General features: G+C 61.7%; 1 protein-coding gene across 2 annotated transcripts; it reads right to left on the reverse strand.

The window, feature by feature from the left end:
- Window positions 1-233: 233 nt before the first annotated feature.
- On the reverse strand, window positions 234-10,040 carry P4HA3 (prolyl 4-hydroxylase subunit alpha 3). 2 transcript variants are annotated; one of them, XM_057396569.1, is made up of 13 exons: window positions 9,835-10,040; window positions 8,243-8,385; window positions 7,366-7,586; window positions 5,649-5,798; window positions 5,508-5,559; window positions 5,162-5,319; window positions 4,901-5,077; window positions 4,427-4,491; window positions 4,114-4,273; window positions 3,138-3,195; window positions 2,552-2,620; window positions 445-541; window positions 234-346 (listed from the first exon to the last, which is right to left on the reverse strand). In XM_057396569.1, the coding sequence occupies exons 1-13, from the start codon at window positions 10,005-10,007 to the stop codon at window positions 337-339; spliced, it is 1,533 nt and encodes a 510-aa protein (XP_057252552.1). In that variant the 5' UTR covers window positions 10,008-10,040; the 3' UTR covers window positions 234-336. The 2 variants fall into 2 exon arrangements, with proteins under 2 accessions (XP_057252552.1, XP_057252551.1); XM_057396568.1 differs by having other exon boundaries at window positions 3,138-3,200.
- Window positions 10,041-13,021: the final 2,981 nt, after the last annotated feature.

Genomic DNA, 13,021 nt, shown 5'->3' on the forward strand with positions numbered 1-13,021 from the left:
GTTAACCCTATCCATCTGGATGAAGGAGCTTGAGGATGCATTTAGGATCCAGGCTGGATTCAGGTGAGGGGGGGGACACAGACACATAACCCCCATCATCCTATGGGATACCCCACCGGAATATTCCCTCCAGGCTCCATTTCAGTGTCTTTTGTCTTTATTTCCACCCGTTTTAGCCACACTTCATCGGTGCCACCACCCCCAAGAGCACCCAACAGCGCTGCCACCCCTTTGGGTGCACCCATGGGTGCCACATCCATGAGCCCACGGTGGCCTCATTCCTGTGGGTCCGTGCTGCACGGCCGCCGGAATTCCTGCCCGTACTCATGGATCCATTTATTGGCCACTGGAAGGGACAAGGACAAGGACCCCCGTCTGCCCCTGGTTTTCCCCATTATCCAGGTTTTCCCTGGGTCCCATCCCGGTGTCACCCCATTGCCTCACCCCACTTGTCCCCGGCCAGCACGGGGCAGGCAGCGTGCAGCGTGGCCCCGGCCCCGGCCCCGTTCCGATGCAGGTTCCACCAGAAGAGAGCCGCGTTCTGCCGGATACAGAGGGAATGGACCCGGAATGGGGCCGTGAGCACCAGGATTGGGGTTGGAGACCCCCAAAATTGAGCCAGGAGTCCCAAAAATCAGGGTTTCCACCCCAAAACAGAGCCTTGAGCACCAGGATTGGGGTTTGGGACCCCAAAATTGAGCCAGGAGTCCCAAAACTCAGGTCTTCCACCCCAAAACAGAGCCTTGAGCACCAGGATTGGGGTTGGAGACCCCCAAAATTGAGCCAGGAGTCCCAAAAATCAGGGTTTCCACCCCAAAACAGAGCCTTGAGCACCAGGATTGGGGTTGGAGACCCCCAAAATTGAGCCAGGAGTCCCAAAACTCAGGGTTTCCACCCCAAAACAGAGCCTTGAGCACCAGGATTGGGGTTGGAGACCCCCAAAATTGAGCCAGGAGTCCCAAAACTCAGGGTTTCCACCCCAAAACAGAGCCTTGAGCACCAGGATTGGGGTTGGAGCACCCCAAACCAGAGCCATGAGTCCCAAAACTCAGGGTTTCCACCCCAAAACAGAGCCTTGAGCACCAGGATTGGGGTTTGGTGCCCGAAAATAGAGCCAGGAGTCCCAAAACTCAGGGTTTTCACCCCAAAACAGAGCCTTGAGCACCAGGATTGGGGTTTGGTGCCCGAAAATAGAGCCAGGAGTCCCAAAACTCAGGGTTTTCACCCCAAAACAGAGCCTTGAGCACCAGGATTGGGGTTGGAGACCCCCAAAATTGAGCCAGGAGTCCCAAAACTCAGGGTTTCCACCCCAAAACAGAGCCTTGAGCACCAGGATTGGGGTTGGAGCACCCCAAACCAGAGCCATGAGTCCCAAAACTCAGGGTTTCCACCCCAAAACAGAGCCTTGAGCACCAGGATTGGGGTTTGGTGCCCGAAAATAGAGCCAGGAGTCCCAAAACTCAGGGTTTTCACCCCAAAACAGAGCCTTGAGCACGAGGATTGGGGTTTGGTGCCCGAAAATAGAGCCAGGAGTCCCAAAACTCAGGGTTTTCACCCCAAAACAGAGCCTTGAGCACCAGGATTGGGGTTTGGTGCCCGAAAATAGAGCCAGGAGTCCCAAAACTCAGGGTTTCCACCCCAAAACAGAGCCTTGAGCACCAGGATTGGGGTTGGAGACCCCCAAAATTGAGCCAGGAGTCCCAAAACTCAGGGTTTCCACCCCAAAACAGAGCCTTGAGCACCAGGATTGGGGTTTAGTACCCGAAAATAGAGCCAGGAGTCCCAAAACTCAGGGTTTCCACCCCAAAACAGAGCCTTGAGCACCAGGATTGGGGTTGGAGACCCCCAAAATTGAGCCAGGAGTCCCAAAACTCAGGGTTTCCACCCCAAAACAGAGCCTTGAGCACCAGGATTGGGGTTTGGTACCCCAAAATTGAGCCTGGAGTCCCAAAACTCAGGGTTTCCACCCCAAAACAGAGCCTTGAGCACCAGGATTGGGGTTTGGTGCCCAAAAATAGAGCCATGAGCTCCAGAACTGGGGCTTGGAACCCCCAAAACAGAGCTGCAAGGCCCAGAATTGGGGTTGGAACCACAAAATAGAGCCCTCAAGGCTCAAAACTGGGGTTGAAACCCCAGAACAGAGCTGGGAGCGCTGTGATTGGGGGTTTGCCTCCCGAAACAGAGATGGGAGGCCCAGAACTGAGGGTTGGAACCCCTAAAACAGCACCAGGATCCCTAAAACTGGGGGTTAGAACCCAAAATAGAGCCAGGACCGGAGGTGCTGGGGTGGGAAATCCCTAAAACAGAGCTGGGAGGTCTGAGCTTGAGGCTTGGCCACCCTAAAACAGAGCTGGGATCCCCAAAAGGGGACCTTGGCATTGCCAAAACACAGGTGGGAGCGCTAGGATTGGGGGTTTGACCCCCCAAACCATGACCAGGATCCCTGGAATTGGGGTTTGCCACCCAGAACAGCGCCGGCATCCCCCCAAAAAAGGGATTTGGGGCTTCCCCCACCACAAATGGGAGCCCCAAAGCTGGGGCTCCCCCTCACCTTGACCACGGGGACGCTGATGTTCGCGGCGATGAAGGCGGTGGAGCCGCCGGCTTCCACTGCGCTCAGCTGGGGGAGAAGGAGACAGGAGCATGGCCCTTCCCTTCCCCGGGCCATCCCGTGGTCCCCAGCCTCATTCCCCCCCCCATGGCACGGCACAAGGTGCAGACCTCATGGGAGAGCCCATAGAGTCCTAGGGTAGTTTGGGTTGGAAAGGACCTCAAGAGCATCCAGTTCCAACCCCCTCAGGGACACCTCACCCTAAACCACGGCACCCAAGGCTCTGTCCAGCCTGGCCTTGAACACTGCCAGGGATGGAGCATTCACAACTTCCTTGGGCAACCCATTCCAGTGCCTCAGCACCCTCACAGTAAAGAACTTCTTCCTTAGATCCAATCTAAACTTCCCCTGTTTCAGTCTGAACCCATCACCCCTTGTCCTATCACTGCAGTCCCTGATGAAGGGTCCCTCCCCAGCATCCCTATAGGCCCATCCCTGATGGAGGGCTGTCCTCCCCCACCTCAAACCCTGTTCACTCTGAACCCCACTGAGGACCACGGGCAGCGGTGAGGGGGGGAGGACTCACGTAGATCATGACCGTGGCGATCCTGTTGCCTGACTTCATCCTGTAAAGGGGGCTCTTCCTCGACTGCCCCGGGAGGGAGGATGTGGCCTGGTCATTCCCATGGGAATGGGCAGTCCCGTATGGATGCGGCTTGGCCTGGAGGCACCTCAGGCACTACCCATGGGAATCCCTCCCTCTCCCTTCCTTCTTCCTTCCCTCTTCCTCCCTCCTTTCCCAGGAATATCCCAGGCACCAACCCAGGGATCACCACCCCGCAGCCCTCCTATCCCATCCCCTCCCAGGACCATCCCAAGGTCCACCTCCAGCAATATCTCAGGGAACATCCCAGGGATCACTATGGGATGTTCACCCCCAGGGACCTCCCTTGGGCACCACCCCAGGATCCACCTCCAGGAGCATCCCCTGGACCACCCCATGGATCATCCCAAGAACCATCCCAGGAGCACCACCCCATGGATCCACCTCCAGGAGCATCCCCTGGACCACCCCATGGATCATCCCAAGAACCATCCCAGGAGCACCACCCCATGGATCCACCTCCAGGAGCATCCCCTGGACCACCCCATGGATCATCCCAAGAACCATCCCAGGAGCACCATCCCATGGATCCACCTCCAGGAGCATCTCCTGGACCACCCCATGGATAATCCCAAGAACCATCGCAGGAGCACCCCAAGGACCATCCCAAGAGCACCCCAGGAGCCACCCCAGGGACCACCCCATGGATCATCCCAAGAACCATCCCAGGAGCACCCCAAGGGCACCCCAGGAGCCACCCCAGGGACCACCCCATGGATCCACCTCCAGGAACATCCCAGGGACCATCCCAAGAGCACCACAGCAGCTACCCCACGGACCACCCCAAAGGCGGAACCATCCCAGGAGCACCCCAAGGACCATCCCAAGGGCACCACAGGAACCACCCAGAGCATCACCCCGTGGACCACCCCATGCAGCCCCCAGGCATCTCCCTGACCGTGGCGTGGTCGAAGTGTGGCTCGTAGTGGCCTCCCAGCCCATAATTGACCACCTGCAGGTACTCGGCATAGGGCGGCCTCAGGTCCAGGCCGGTGACGGCCCCGATGCGCTGCTCCAGCGCCCGCACCACCGGGTCGGCCGTGTCCTTCAGCCAGGCACTGCAGGAGCACCCAACCCACCCATGGCTGCTGTCACCCTCGCTGTGGGGTGTGGAGGGGTCTCCCCGGGGTGGCTTCACTGTCACCTTGGTGGTGGCAATGGGGCCGCGATGGTCCCGTTGGCCATAGGGCAAGGGATGCGATGGCTCCTACCTCTTGCTTATCCGGTACTCAGCTTTCTGCTGCTTCTCCCCAGAGGCGACCACGGACCTCTGCAGCTGGGGGGCACACGGTGGAGGGGATGGTGCTGCAGGTGGGGACCCCACCACCAAGCAGGGACCCCGGTTGGGGTCCAGCCGGTGGGTTTATGCCAGCACGTCCCGGCCCCGATGTGTCCCACCGGGGTGATGGAAGCGGTGACAGCAGTAGGGTTGGATGCCACCACGTCAAGCGTGGCTGGGAAGTGGTTTAGGTGCATGCGTGGACCTGGTTTCTCCTTTGGGGCAGGCTCAGAAGGAGCCAAACTGGGCTCATCCCACCCTTGGGCTGGCTGCTGAAGGCTTTTGGCTAAGCCATGGCTTAACCCCCTCCTGTCTCTGCATGCCCAGGTTGGTACCCCCTGCACCACCAGCTCCTGGGGCACCCTCCTTGAGGTCAAAGCCATCCCTGGGGATGGGGACAGCTCACCCAAGGCCCGGCCAACCTCTTGATGGTCTCAGCCTCGGCATCACTGATGAAATCGTGGTACAAAGCCACGTAGGGCTGGGTCTGGACCATCTCCTTCTTGGCAGGCTGGAGCAGGAGGAAGGGGCTGCCATTGGTCTCATAGGAGCAGACGAGGTGTGGGAGATGCTCCGGGGCTGACTGGGGAGAGAGGAGACCAAGGAGGGTGTGAGAGGGGGGGACAGTGGTGGGGTGGGGACCATGGGACCCCTTTGCCATCCCCACCTGCCCCCGTGGGCGCTGGCACAGCTCCTCGTAGGCATCCCGGCTCTGTAGGTGGGTGCCATTGGGACGTCGCAGGGGCTCAGCGCTTGTCCCTGTCCCCTTCTCCAGCAGCTCCTCGTACTTGACCACGTTCCTCAACACCCTGGGGTTACTGGGGTCTGTTGGAGAGGAGGAGTCACCCCAAAGGCCGCGTCCCCATCACCTCCCTTCCCTGGCATCGATCCCAGGGGAGCTATCCCATACTGGGACAAGAATGGGGTGAAGGAGGCTGGTGCCTTGCAGAGGTGATGGGGACAGCCCAAAACCTCTCCCCTCCTCTTGCCACATCCGAGGTTGCCCCACGTACCATAATGGAGAAACTCCCTGGAGAGGCTCAAGGCATGGGAGACGTTTCCAGCCTGGATTGGGGGTGTGAAGAGCCCATCAGCACCCCACGGCTTGGCTCTATTGGGCACCACGGGGATGGGGATGGGGCTCGTGGCCGTACCATGAAGTAGGAGAAGGCGAGATGGTCCAGAGCATCCTCCAGGCTGCTCCGGTCCTCCGGGTTCCAGCTGCCATAGGAGAGGCGGAAGAGGCCGACGGCCTCCTCCAGCCACGCGATGGAGTGGTAATAGTCACCCGTGTCATAGGCCACCTGCGAGGCAGAGCACCTGCAGCCTGTCCCCATCCCATCCCATCCCACTCCGTCCCCTCCTGCACCATCCTCATCCCGTCCCGTCCCATCTCATCCTTTTCCTTCCCATTCCACCCCATCCTGTCCCATCCTGTTCCCATCCTATCCCATCCCATCCCACCCCATCCTCTCTTGCACCATCCTCCTACCATCCCTTCCCATCTCATCCCATCCTGTCCCCATCCCATCCCACCCCATCCCCTCCTGCACCATCCTCATCCCGTCCCGTCCCATCTCATCCTTTTCCTTCGCATCCCATCCCGTCCTGTTCCCATCCTATCCCATCCCATCCCATCCAATCCTGTACCATCCGATCCCACCACATCCCCACTCCCATCCTCATCCCATCACTTCATCCTATCCTAATCTCCATCTTCATTCCAATCCCACCTCTAACCCCTTCCCATCCTGTGCCTACCCTGTCTAACCCCATCCCATCCCATTCAATCCCATCCCCATGCCATGTCCTGCCCTCCAATCGCAATTCCTACTCATCTTGTCCCACCGCATCCTGTTGCTTTCTTATTCCCAACCCCATTCCTCCCATGCCATTCCCTTCCTTTCCTGTCCCATCCCCTGGATCCACGCTCCATCCCCATTTCCATCCCCATCTCAGCCTCCGCCTCCATCTGCACCTCCACCTCCATCCCTTCCCATCCCATCCCATCATCCTTCCCATCCCTTCCCTTCCCTTCCCATCCCTTCCCTTCCCATCCCTTCCCATCCCATCCCATCCCATCCCATCCCTTCCCATCTCATCCCATCTCATCCCTTCCCATCCCATCCCTTCCCATCCCTTCCCATCCCTTCCCATCCCATCCCTTCCCATCCCATCCCATCTCATCCCATCCCATCCCATCCCATCCCATCCCATCCCATCCCATCCCATCCCTTCCCATCCCATCCCATCCCATCCCATCCCATCCCATCCCATCCCATCCCATCCCTTCCCATCCCATCCCATCCCATCCCATCCCATCCCTTCCCATCCCATCCCATCCCATCCCATCCCATCCCATCCCATCTCATCCCTTCCCATCCCATCCCATCCCATCTCATCCCTTCCCATCCCATCTCATCCCATCTCATCCCATCCCATCCCATCCCTTCCCATCCCATCCCATCCCATCTCATCCCATCCCATCCCATCCCATCCCATCCCATCCCATCCCATCCCATCCCATCCCACCCCACACTGCCCCTCCATCCCAGCTCTGCAGTGACACTCAGAGGACTCTGCCCTCAACAGGAGCCTCGATGAGATCCCCCAGATCCCACCCCTGGCATTCATGGACCCACTTTCACCGCTGGCTTCGAGCTGATCCCAGCTCCAGCCAGGACGCGGGGCCAGGAGCTCTCCCTGGGGCCACCGGCCCAGCTCTTCCCTCCCCACGCCATGAACCAAGGAGAAGCCCCCTTATTCCCCCATCCTCTCCGGGGAGCTGCCCCCGAGGCTCCCCCCCGCACCCGTCCCTATGGAAGCGCCATTCCGGGATGGAAAACCTGCGGCGGTGGAGCAATCCCTCACCTTTCCCACATGGAAGCAGTCGTCGGCGGAGAGGGCCACGAGCCGGCGGGGGCTGTAGAGGGGCGGGCGGGCGGCCCCGGCGCGCTGGAAGACGCCGTTGGCCAAGCCCTTGACGCTGAGCCCGTACACGTCCTGCAGCCGCATCAGCGCCCGCGCCGCCCCGTCCAGGTCCTCGGCGCCCGGCAGCTCCTGCTCCACCTCCTGGAAGCCAGCGTGGAGCTCTGCGGGCAGGGAACGGGTGCGGAGGGCGTGAGGGAGGGGATGGGGGGGGGGGATCGACCTTATGGGTGCTGCTTCATCCCTGGGGGTCTGCATCCTGCTCCTCCATCCCTTCCCCTGCTCCTCCATCCCTTCCCCTGCTCCTCCATCCCTTCCCCTGCTCCTCCATCCCTTCCCCTGCTCCTCCATCCCTTCCCCTGCTCCTCCATCCCTTCCCCTGCTCCTCCATCCCTTTCCCTGCTCCTCCATCCCTTCCCCTGCTCCTCCATCCCTTCCCCTGCTCCTCCATCCCTTCCCCTGCTCCTCCATCTTTTCCCCTGCTCCTCCATCCCTTCCTCTGCTCCTCCATCCCTTCCCCTGCTCCTCCATCCCTTACCCTGCTCCTCCATCCCTTCCCCTGCTCCTCCATCCCTTGCCCTGCTCCTCCACCCCTTCCCCTGCTCCTCCATCCCTTCTCCTGCTCCTCCATCCCTTCCCCTGCTCCTCCATCCCTTCCCCTGCTCCTCCATCCCTTCCCCTGCTCCTCCATCCCTTCTCCTGCTCCTCCATCCCTTCCCCTGCTCCTCCACCCCTTCCCCTGCTCCTCCATCCACTCCCCACCACCTCCAGGCTCTCCCCAGGGGACAGAGGGGACCCACACTGAAGCCTCCCCCCATACCCTGGGTGTTCTCGGTGGCCTCATCGCTGTAGATGACATTGGGCCAGTCGGAGTAGAGGCGCTTGATGAGGCCGAAGGCCAGCAAGGGGTTGTCCACCGAGGCCTGCGGGTCCTGGTGCAGCGCCTGGACCTTCTCATAGAACCTACAAGGCACCCATTGGGTGACTGCGAGTGATGCTCCGGGGCAGGGAATGGGGTCTGAGCCCCGCCATAGCTGGGAAACTCCATAGGATCATGGGATGGTTTGGGCTGGAAGGGACCTTTGGAGCCCATCTGGTTCTGACCCCTGCCATGGGCAGACACCCAGCATCCACACTGTGAGCATGCCGCAGGGGAGGAGACCCCATCTGCTTTGTCAGCCCCATCCCTAGTGGGGACACGGGGATGTCCCGGGCCATGGCCACATCCCTGCTCCTCAGCCAAGGCGTGGGGTGATCGCATTCCACAGCTTGGACATAGCCAGGGGGGCGCAGGCAGCTTTCCCCATCCACCCACACCCTATTTGGGGTCACCCCAGCCAAGGCCAGGTTGGACACAGGGGCTTGGAGCAAGCTGCTCCAGTGGAAGGGGTCCCTGCCCGTGGCAGGGGTTGGAGCTGGAGGAGCTTTAAGGTCTTGCCCAATCCAACCCGAACCCAAACCATCCCATGATCCTATGATCACATCCGCCAAGGTGGGGATACGTGGGCACCCACATCCCCTATTTATTGGGTGCTGCGTGGGAGGGGTCTGAGCTGGGTTAAACCCCCTCTTGCCAGGCAGCACCCACCATTGGGTCTGGGGGGATACAGGGATGCTCCCAGCACACCCACCCTTGTGTTAGGAGGACACTGAGATGGTCCCAACGCACCCAGTGGGGATGGGGGGGACCCAGGGATGCTCCCTGTGCACCCAGTGGGGATCAGGACTGTACAGGGATGCTCCCTGTGCACCCAGACAGGATCAGGACCGTACAGGGATGCTCCCTGTGCACCCAGACAGGATCAGGACCGTACAGGGATGCTCCCATCGCACCCAGCGGGGATCAGGACTGTACAGGGATGCTCCCATCGCACCCAGTGGGGATCAGGACCCTACAGGAATGCTCCCATTGCACCCAGTGGGGATCAGGACCGTACAGGGATGCTCCCCGTGCACCCAGCGGGGATCAGGCCCACACAGGGATGCTCCCATCGCACCCAGTGGGGATCAGGACCCTACAGGAATGCTCCCATTGCACCCAGTGGGGATCAGGACAGTACAGGGATGCTCCCCGTGCACCCAGTGGGGATCAGGACCGTACAGGGATGCTCCCATTGCACCCAGTGGGGATCAGGACCGTACAGGGATGCTCCCATCGCACCCAGCGGGGATCAGGACCGTACAGGGATGCTCCCATCGCACCCAGCGGGGATCAGGACCGTACAGGGATGCTCCCATCGCACCCGGTGGGGATCAGGGCCACACAGGGATGCTCCCATTGCACCCAGTGGGGATCAGGGCCACACAGGGATGCTCCCCGTGCACCCAGCGGGGATCAGGACCCTACAGGGATGCTCCCCGTGCACCCACCCGGGGTTGGGGGACCCAGGGATGCTCCCCAGGTGCCGGTACCTGGTCAGGCGGCGCAGGCGGGCGCTCTCCTCCCGCAGGTAGGCGCGGAGCCGGCGGAGCAGGCGGCCCTCGGCGCCCATCGCCGCCCGCACGCTCCTCATGGCGCTGAAGGTCTCTGCCGGAGCGGGCGGCGGCAGCAGCGCCAGCAGCACCCCCAGCCCCAGCGCCCGCATCGGCCCCGCAGCCACCGCTCGGGGGAGCGGGAAGGCTCCGCCCCGGGGGTGGGAAATGGGGGTAAAGGGGAGGGTAATGGGGGGTGCCCCGGATCCGCCACGCTGGCTGCGGTGGGAGGGGGCTGATGGCTCCCGTCCGGACTGTCCGGTCCCCATCCCGTCCTGCCCCCTCCTCACTGTCCCCATCCCATCCTGCCCGTCCCTGTTCCCATCCCGACTGCTCCCATCCCATCCTGCCTCCATCCCGAACGTCCCTGATCCTATTCCATCCTGCCCCCTCCTGACTGTCCCCATCCCGACTGCTCCCATCCCATCCTGCCTCCATCCCGAACGTCCCTGACTCTGTTCCATCCTGCCCCCTCCTGCCCATCCCTGTCCCCATCCTGACTGCTCCCATCCCATCCTGCCTCCATCCCGAACGTCCCTGACTCTATTCCATCCTGCACCCTCCTCACTGTCCCCATCCCATCCTGCCCGTCCCTGTTCCCATCCCGACTGCTCCCATCCCATCCTGCCTCCATCCCGAACGTCCCTGACTCTATTCCATCCTGCCCCCTCCTCACTGTCCCCATCCCTACTGCTCCCATCCCATCCTGCCTCCATCCCGAGCATCCCTGACCCTATTCCATCCTGCCCCCTCCTGACTGTCCCCATCCCGACTGCTCCCATCCCATCCTGCCTCCATCCCGAGCATCCCTGACCCTATTCCATCCTGCCCCCTTCTACCTCGGACTCATCCTGCCTATCCCCCTCTCCATCCCATCCTGCCCCTCCTGACTGTCCCCATCCCGCCCACCCCTGTCCCCATCCTGACTGTCCCCATCCCATCCTCCCTCCATGCCGAACGTCCCTCCTTCTATCCTATCCTGCCCCCTCCCGCCTCGGACTCCTCCTGCCTACCCCCTCTCCATCCCATCCTGCCCACCCCTGTCCCCATCCCATCCTGAGTGTCCCTGACCCTATCCCACCCTGTCCCCCTCCTGACTGTCCCCATGCTGCCCCCTCCTGCCTCGGACTCATCCTGACTGTCCCTACCCTGCCCATCCCTGTCTCCATTCTGCCTGTCCCCTTTTGCCTCTCCCACCTTGGACTCCTCCTGCTCGCTGCCTGTCCCTGTCCCGCTTGTCTCCATTCTGCCTGTCCCCGTCCCCATCCCATCCTGTCCCTTCTTGCCTGTCCCCATCCTGCTTTGGACCCATTCTGCCCGTCCCTGTCCCCCCATCCCCTTCTGTCTCCATCCTGCCCAAGCTCATCCTGCCTGAACCCTCCCGTTGTCCCTATTCTGCCCATCCCCTGCTGCCTGTCCCAGTCCTTCCTCTCCCCATCCTGCCTGTCCCCATCCTACCTCGGACTCCTCCTGCCTGTCCCTGTCCCCATCTCATCCAGTCCCCATCTTGCCTGTCCCTGTCTTGCCTGCTCCTGTCCCCATCCCATCCTGCCTCCACCCTGCCTGTCCTCACTCACCTCTCCCTTCCTGCCTGTCCCCATCCTGGCTTGGACTCCACGTCCCCATCACTCCACCGTATCCCACACCCCCAGAACTCACCCATGTCCCTCAGTCCTCCATCACTCCCCCCTCAAACCTCCTTCCCCATCCCAAGAAGTCCCCAAATCCCACAACTTTCCTTGATCCCCTTCCCACCCCTTTCCTGCCTTCCCATGGGTCCCCTCCATGTCCCCTGTGCTGGGTGTCCAAACAGCAGCGCTGGGATGGGGCGGGAGGCGGTGATGCTCGGGGGCATCCCCATCCTTCCCCAGCGGGGTCAAATCCCATTGGATTTTCCCAATATTGGCTGGATTCACCCCTTTGGGAAGGATTTTATTTGGCAGCAACACAGAGGCATGAGGTCGCTGTCACCATTGGGATGCCACAGCGTGTCCCTATGGAGCAGAACAAACCGTCCCAGAGAGATCTGAGTGCTTTTCCCATGGGAATACAGGACAAAGCTCAGCCTGAACAAGGAAAGTTGAATAGGACGGGATTAAAAACGGTAAAAACCGGGAATTCTCCCCCTGCCACACGGGAAGGACACGGGAATTGAGATATTTCCAACAGAACCACCACTTGCGGGCATCTTCCCCCAGGGAACCGCCTGCTCTTGGTGGCACCTTCAGCCTTTTTCCTGCTCCCAGGGGAAAACTCCGGATTCCTGATGAAGCAGCAGCATTCCCGGAGCCAGGCATCCCCTTGACACCCCCCCGCCATCTCTTTGCTGGGTGATTAAAAAGCCAAACGTTCACTAGTAACGAGGTAAAAGCTCCCCGATGCTGCGGATCCCAAGTGTCCGGTGAGGCCCCGGCCCCGCGGCGCTCCGGGATCCAGCGCTCGGGAATGCTGCCCCTGAGAGCCGGCTCCGTTCGGGAGGCACCGCTGCTGCCGGGATCCAGCGCTCGGGAATGCTGCCCCTGAGAGCCGGCTCCGTAAGGGAGGCACCGCTGCTCCCGGGATCCAGCGCTCGGGAATGCTGCCCCTGAGAGCCGGCTCCGTAAGGGAGGCACCGCTGCTCCCGGGATCCAGCGCTCGGGAATGCTGCCCCTGAGAGCCGGCCCCGTAAGGGAGGCACCGCTGCTCCCGGGATCCAGCGCTCGGGAATGCTGCCCCTGAGAGCCGGCTCCGTAAGGGAGGCACCGCTGCTGCCGGGATCCAGCGCTCGGGAATGCTGCCCCTGTGAGCCGGCTCCGTTCAGGAGGCACCGCTGCTCCGCTCGCCGCGGCTCCATGTGCCCAGGCTGAAGAGGCAGAAGGCGATTTCCTCCCAGGCGCTCTCAGCACCGCACTCAAACAAGCACCCAAAGAGCCCGCCGGGACACGCAGCCAGGTCCGAGTACCCGGCCGGCCCCTCCCGCAGCACCCATGGGTGCCACCACCCGTCCTGGTCCAGCGGCGAGGGGTTCACGTAGAGGCCCAGATCGCGGCGGCGGTGCCGGTCGATGGGATGGGAGTAGAGCAGCCAGGCGGGCGCGGGGCCGGGGCCGGTGTGATGCGGTGCGGGGAAGCTCACGACGCTGCCCTGG

Source organism: Pezoporus wallicus, unplaced genomic scaffold, assembly GCF_028554395.1.
Source record: "Pezoporus wallicus isolate ANWC-B61680 ecotype Strahan unplaced genomic scaffold, APGP_CSIRO_Pwel_v1 contig_10051, whole genome shotgun sequence".
Taxonomy (NCBI): Eukaryota; Metazoa; Chordata; class Aves; order Psittaciformes; family Psittacidae; genus Pezoporus; species Pezoporus wallicus.

Bases quoted from the DNA above. Each gene is read 5' to 3' on its own strand.
- P4HA3 (XM_057396568.1), bottom strand. From the start codon at position 10,007: ATGCGGGCGCTGGGGCTGGGGGTGCTGCTGGCGCTGCTGCCGCCGCCC. The intron at 5,560-5,648 runs GTACGGCCACGA...CCCCCAATCCAG, and splicing joins TCGCCTTCTCCTACTTCATG to GCTGGAAACGTCTCCCATGC. The intron at 2,621-3,137 runs GTGAGTCCTCCC...CTTCTCCCCCAG, and splicing joins TCGCCACGGTCATGATCTAC to CTGAGCGCAGTGGAAGCCGG.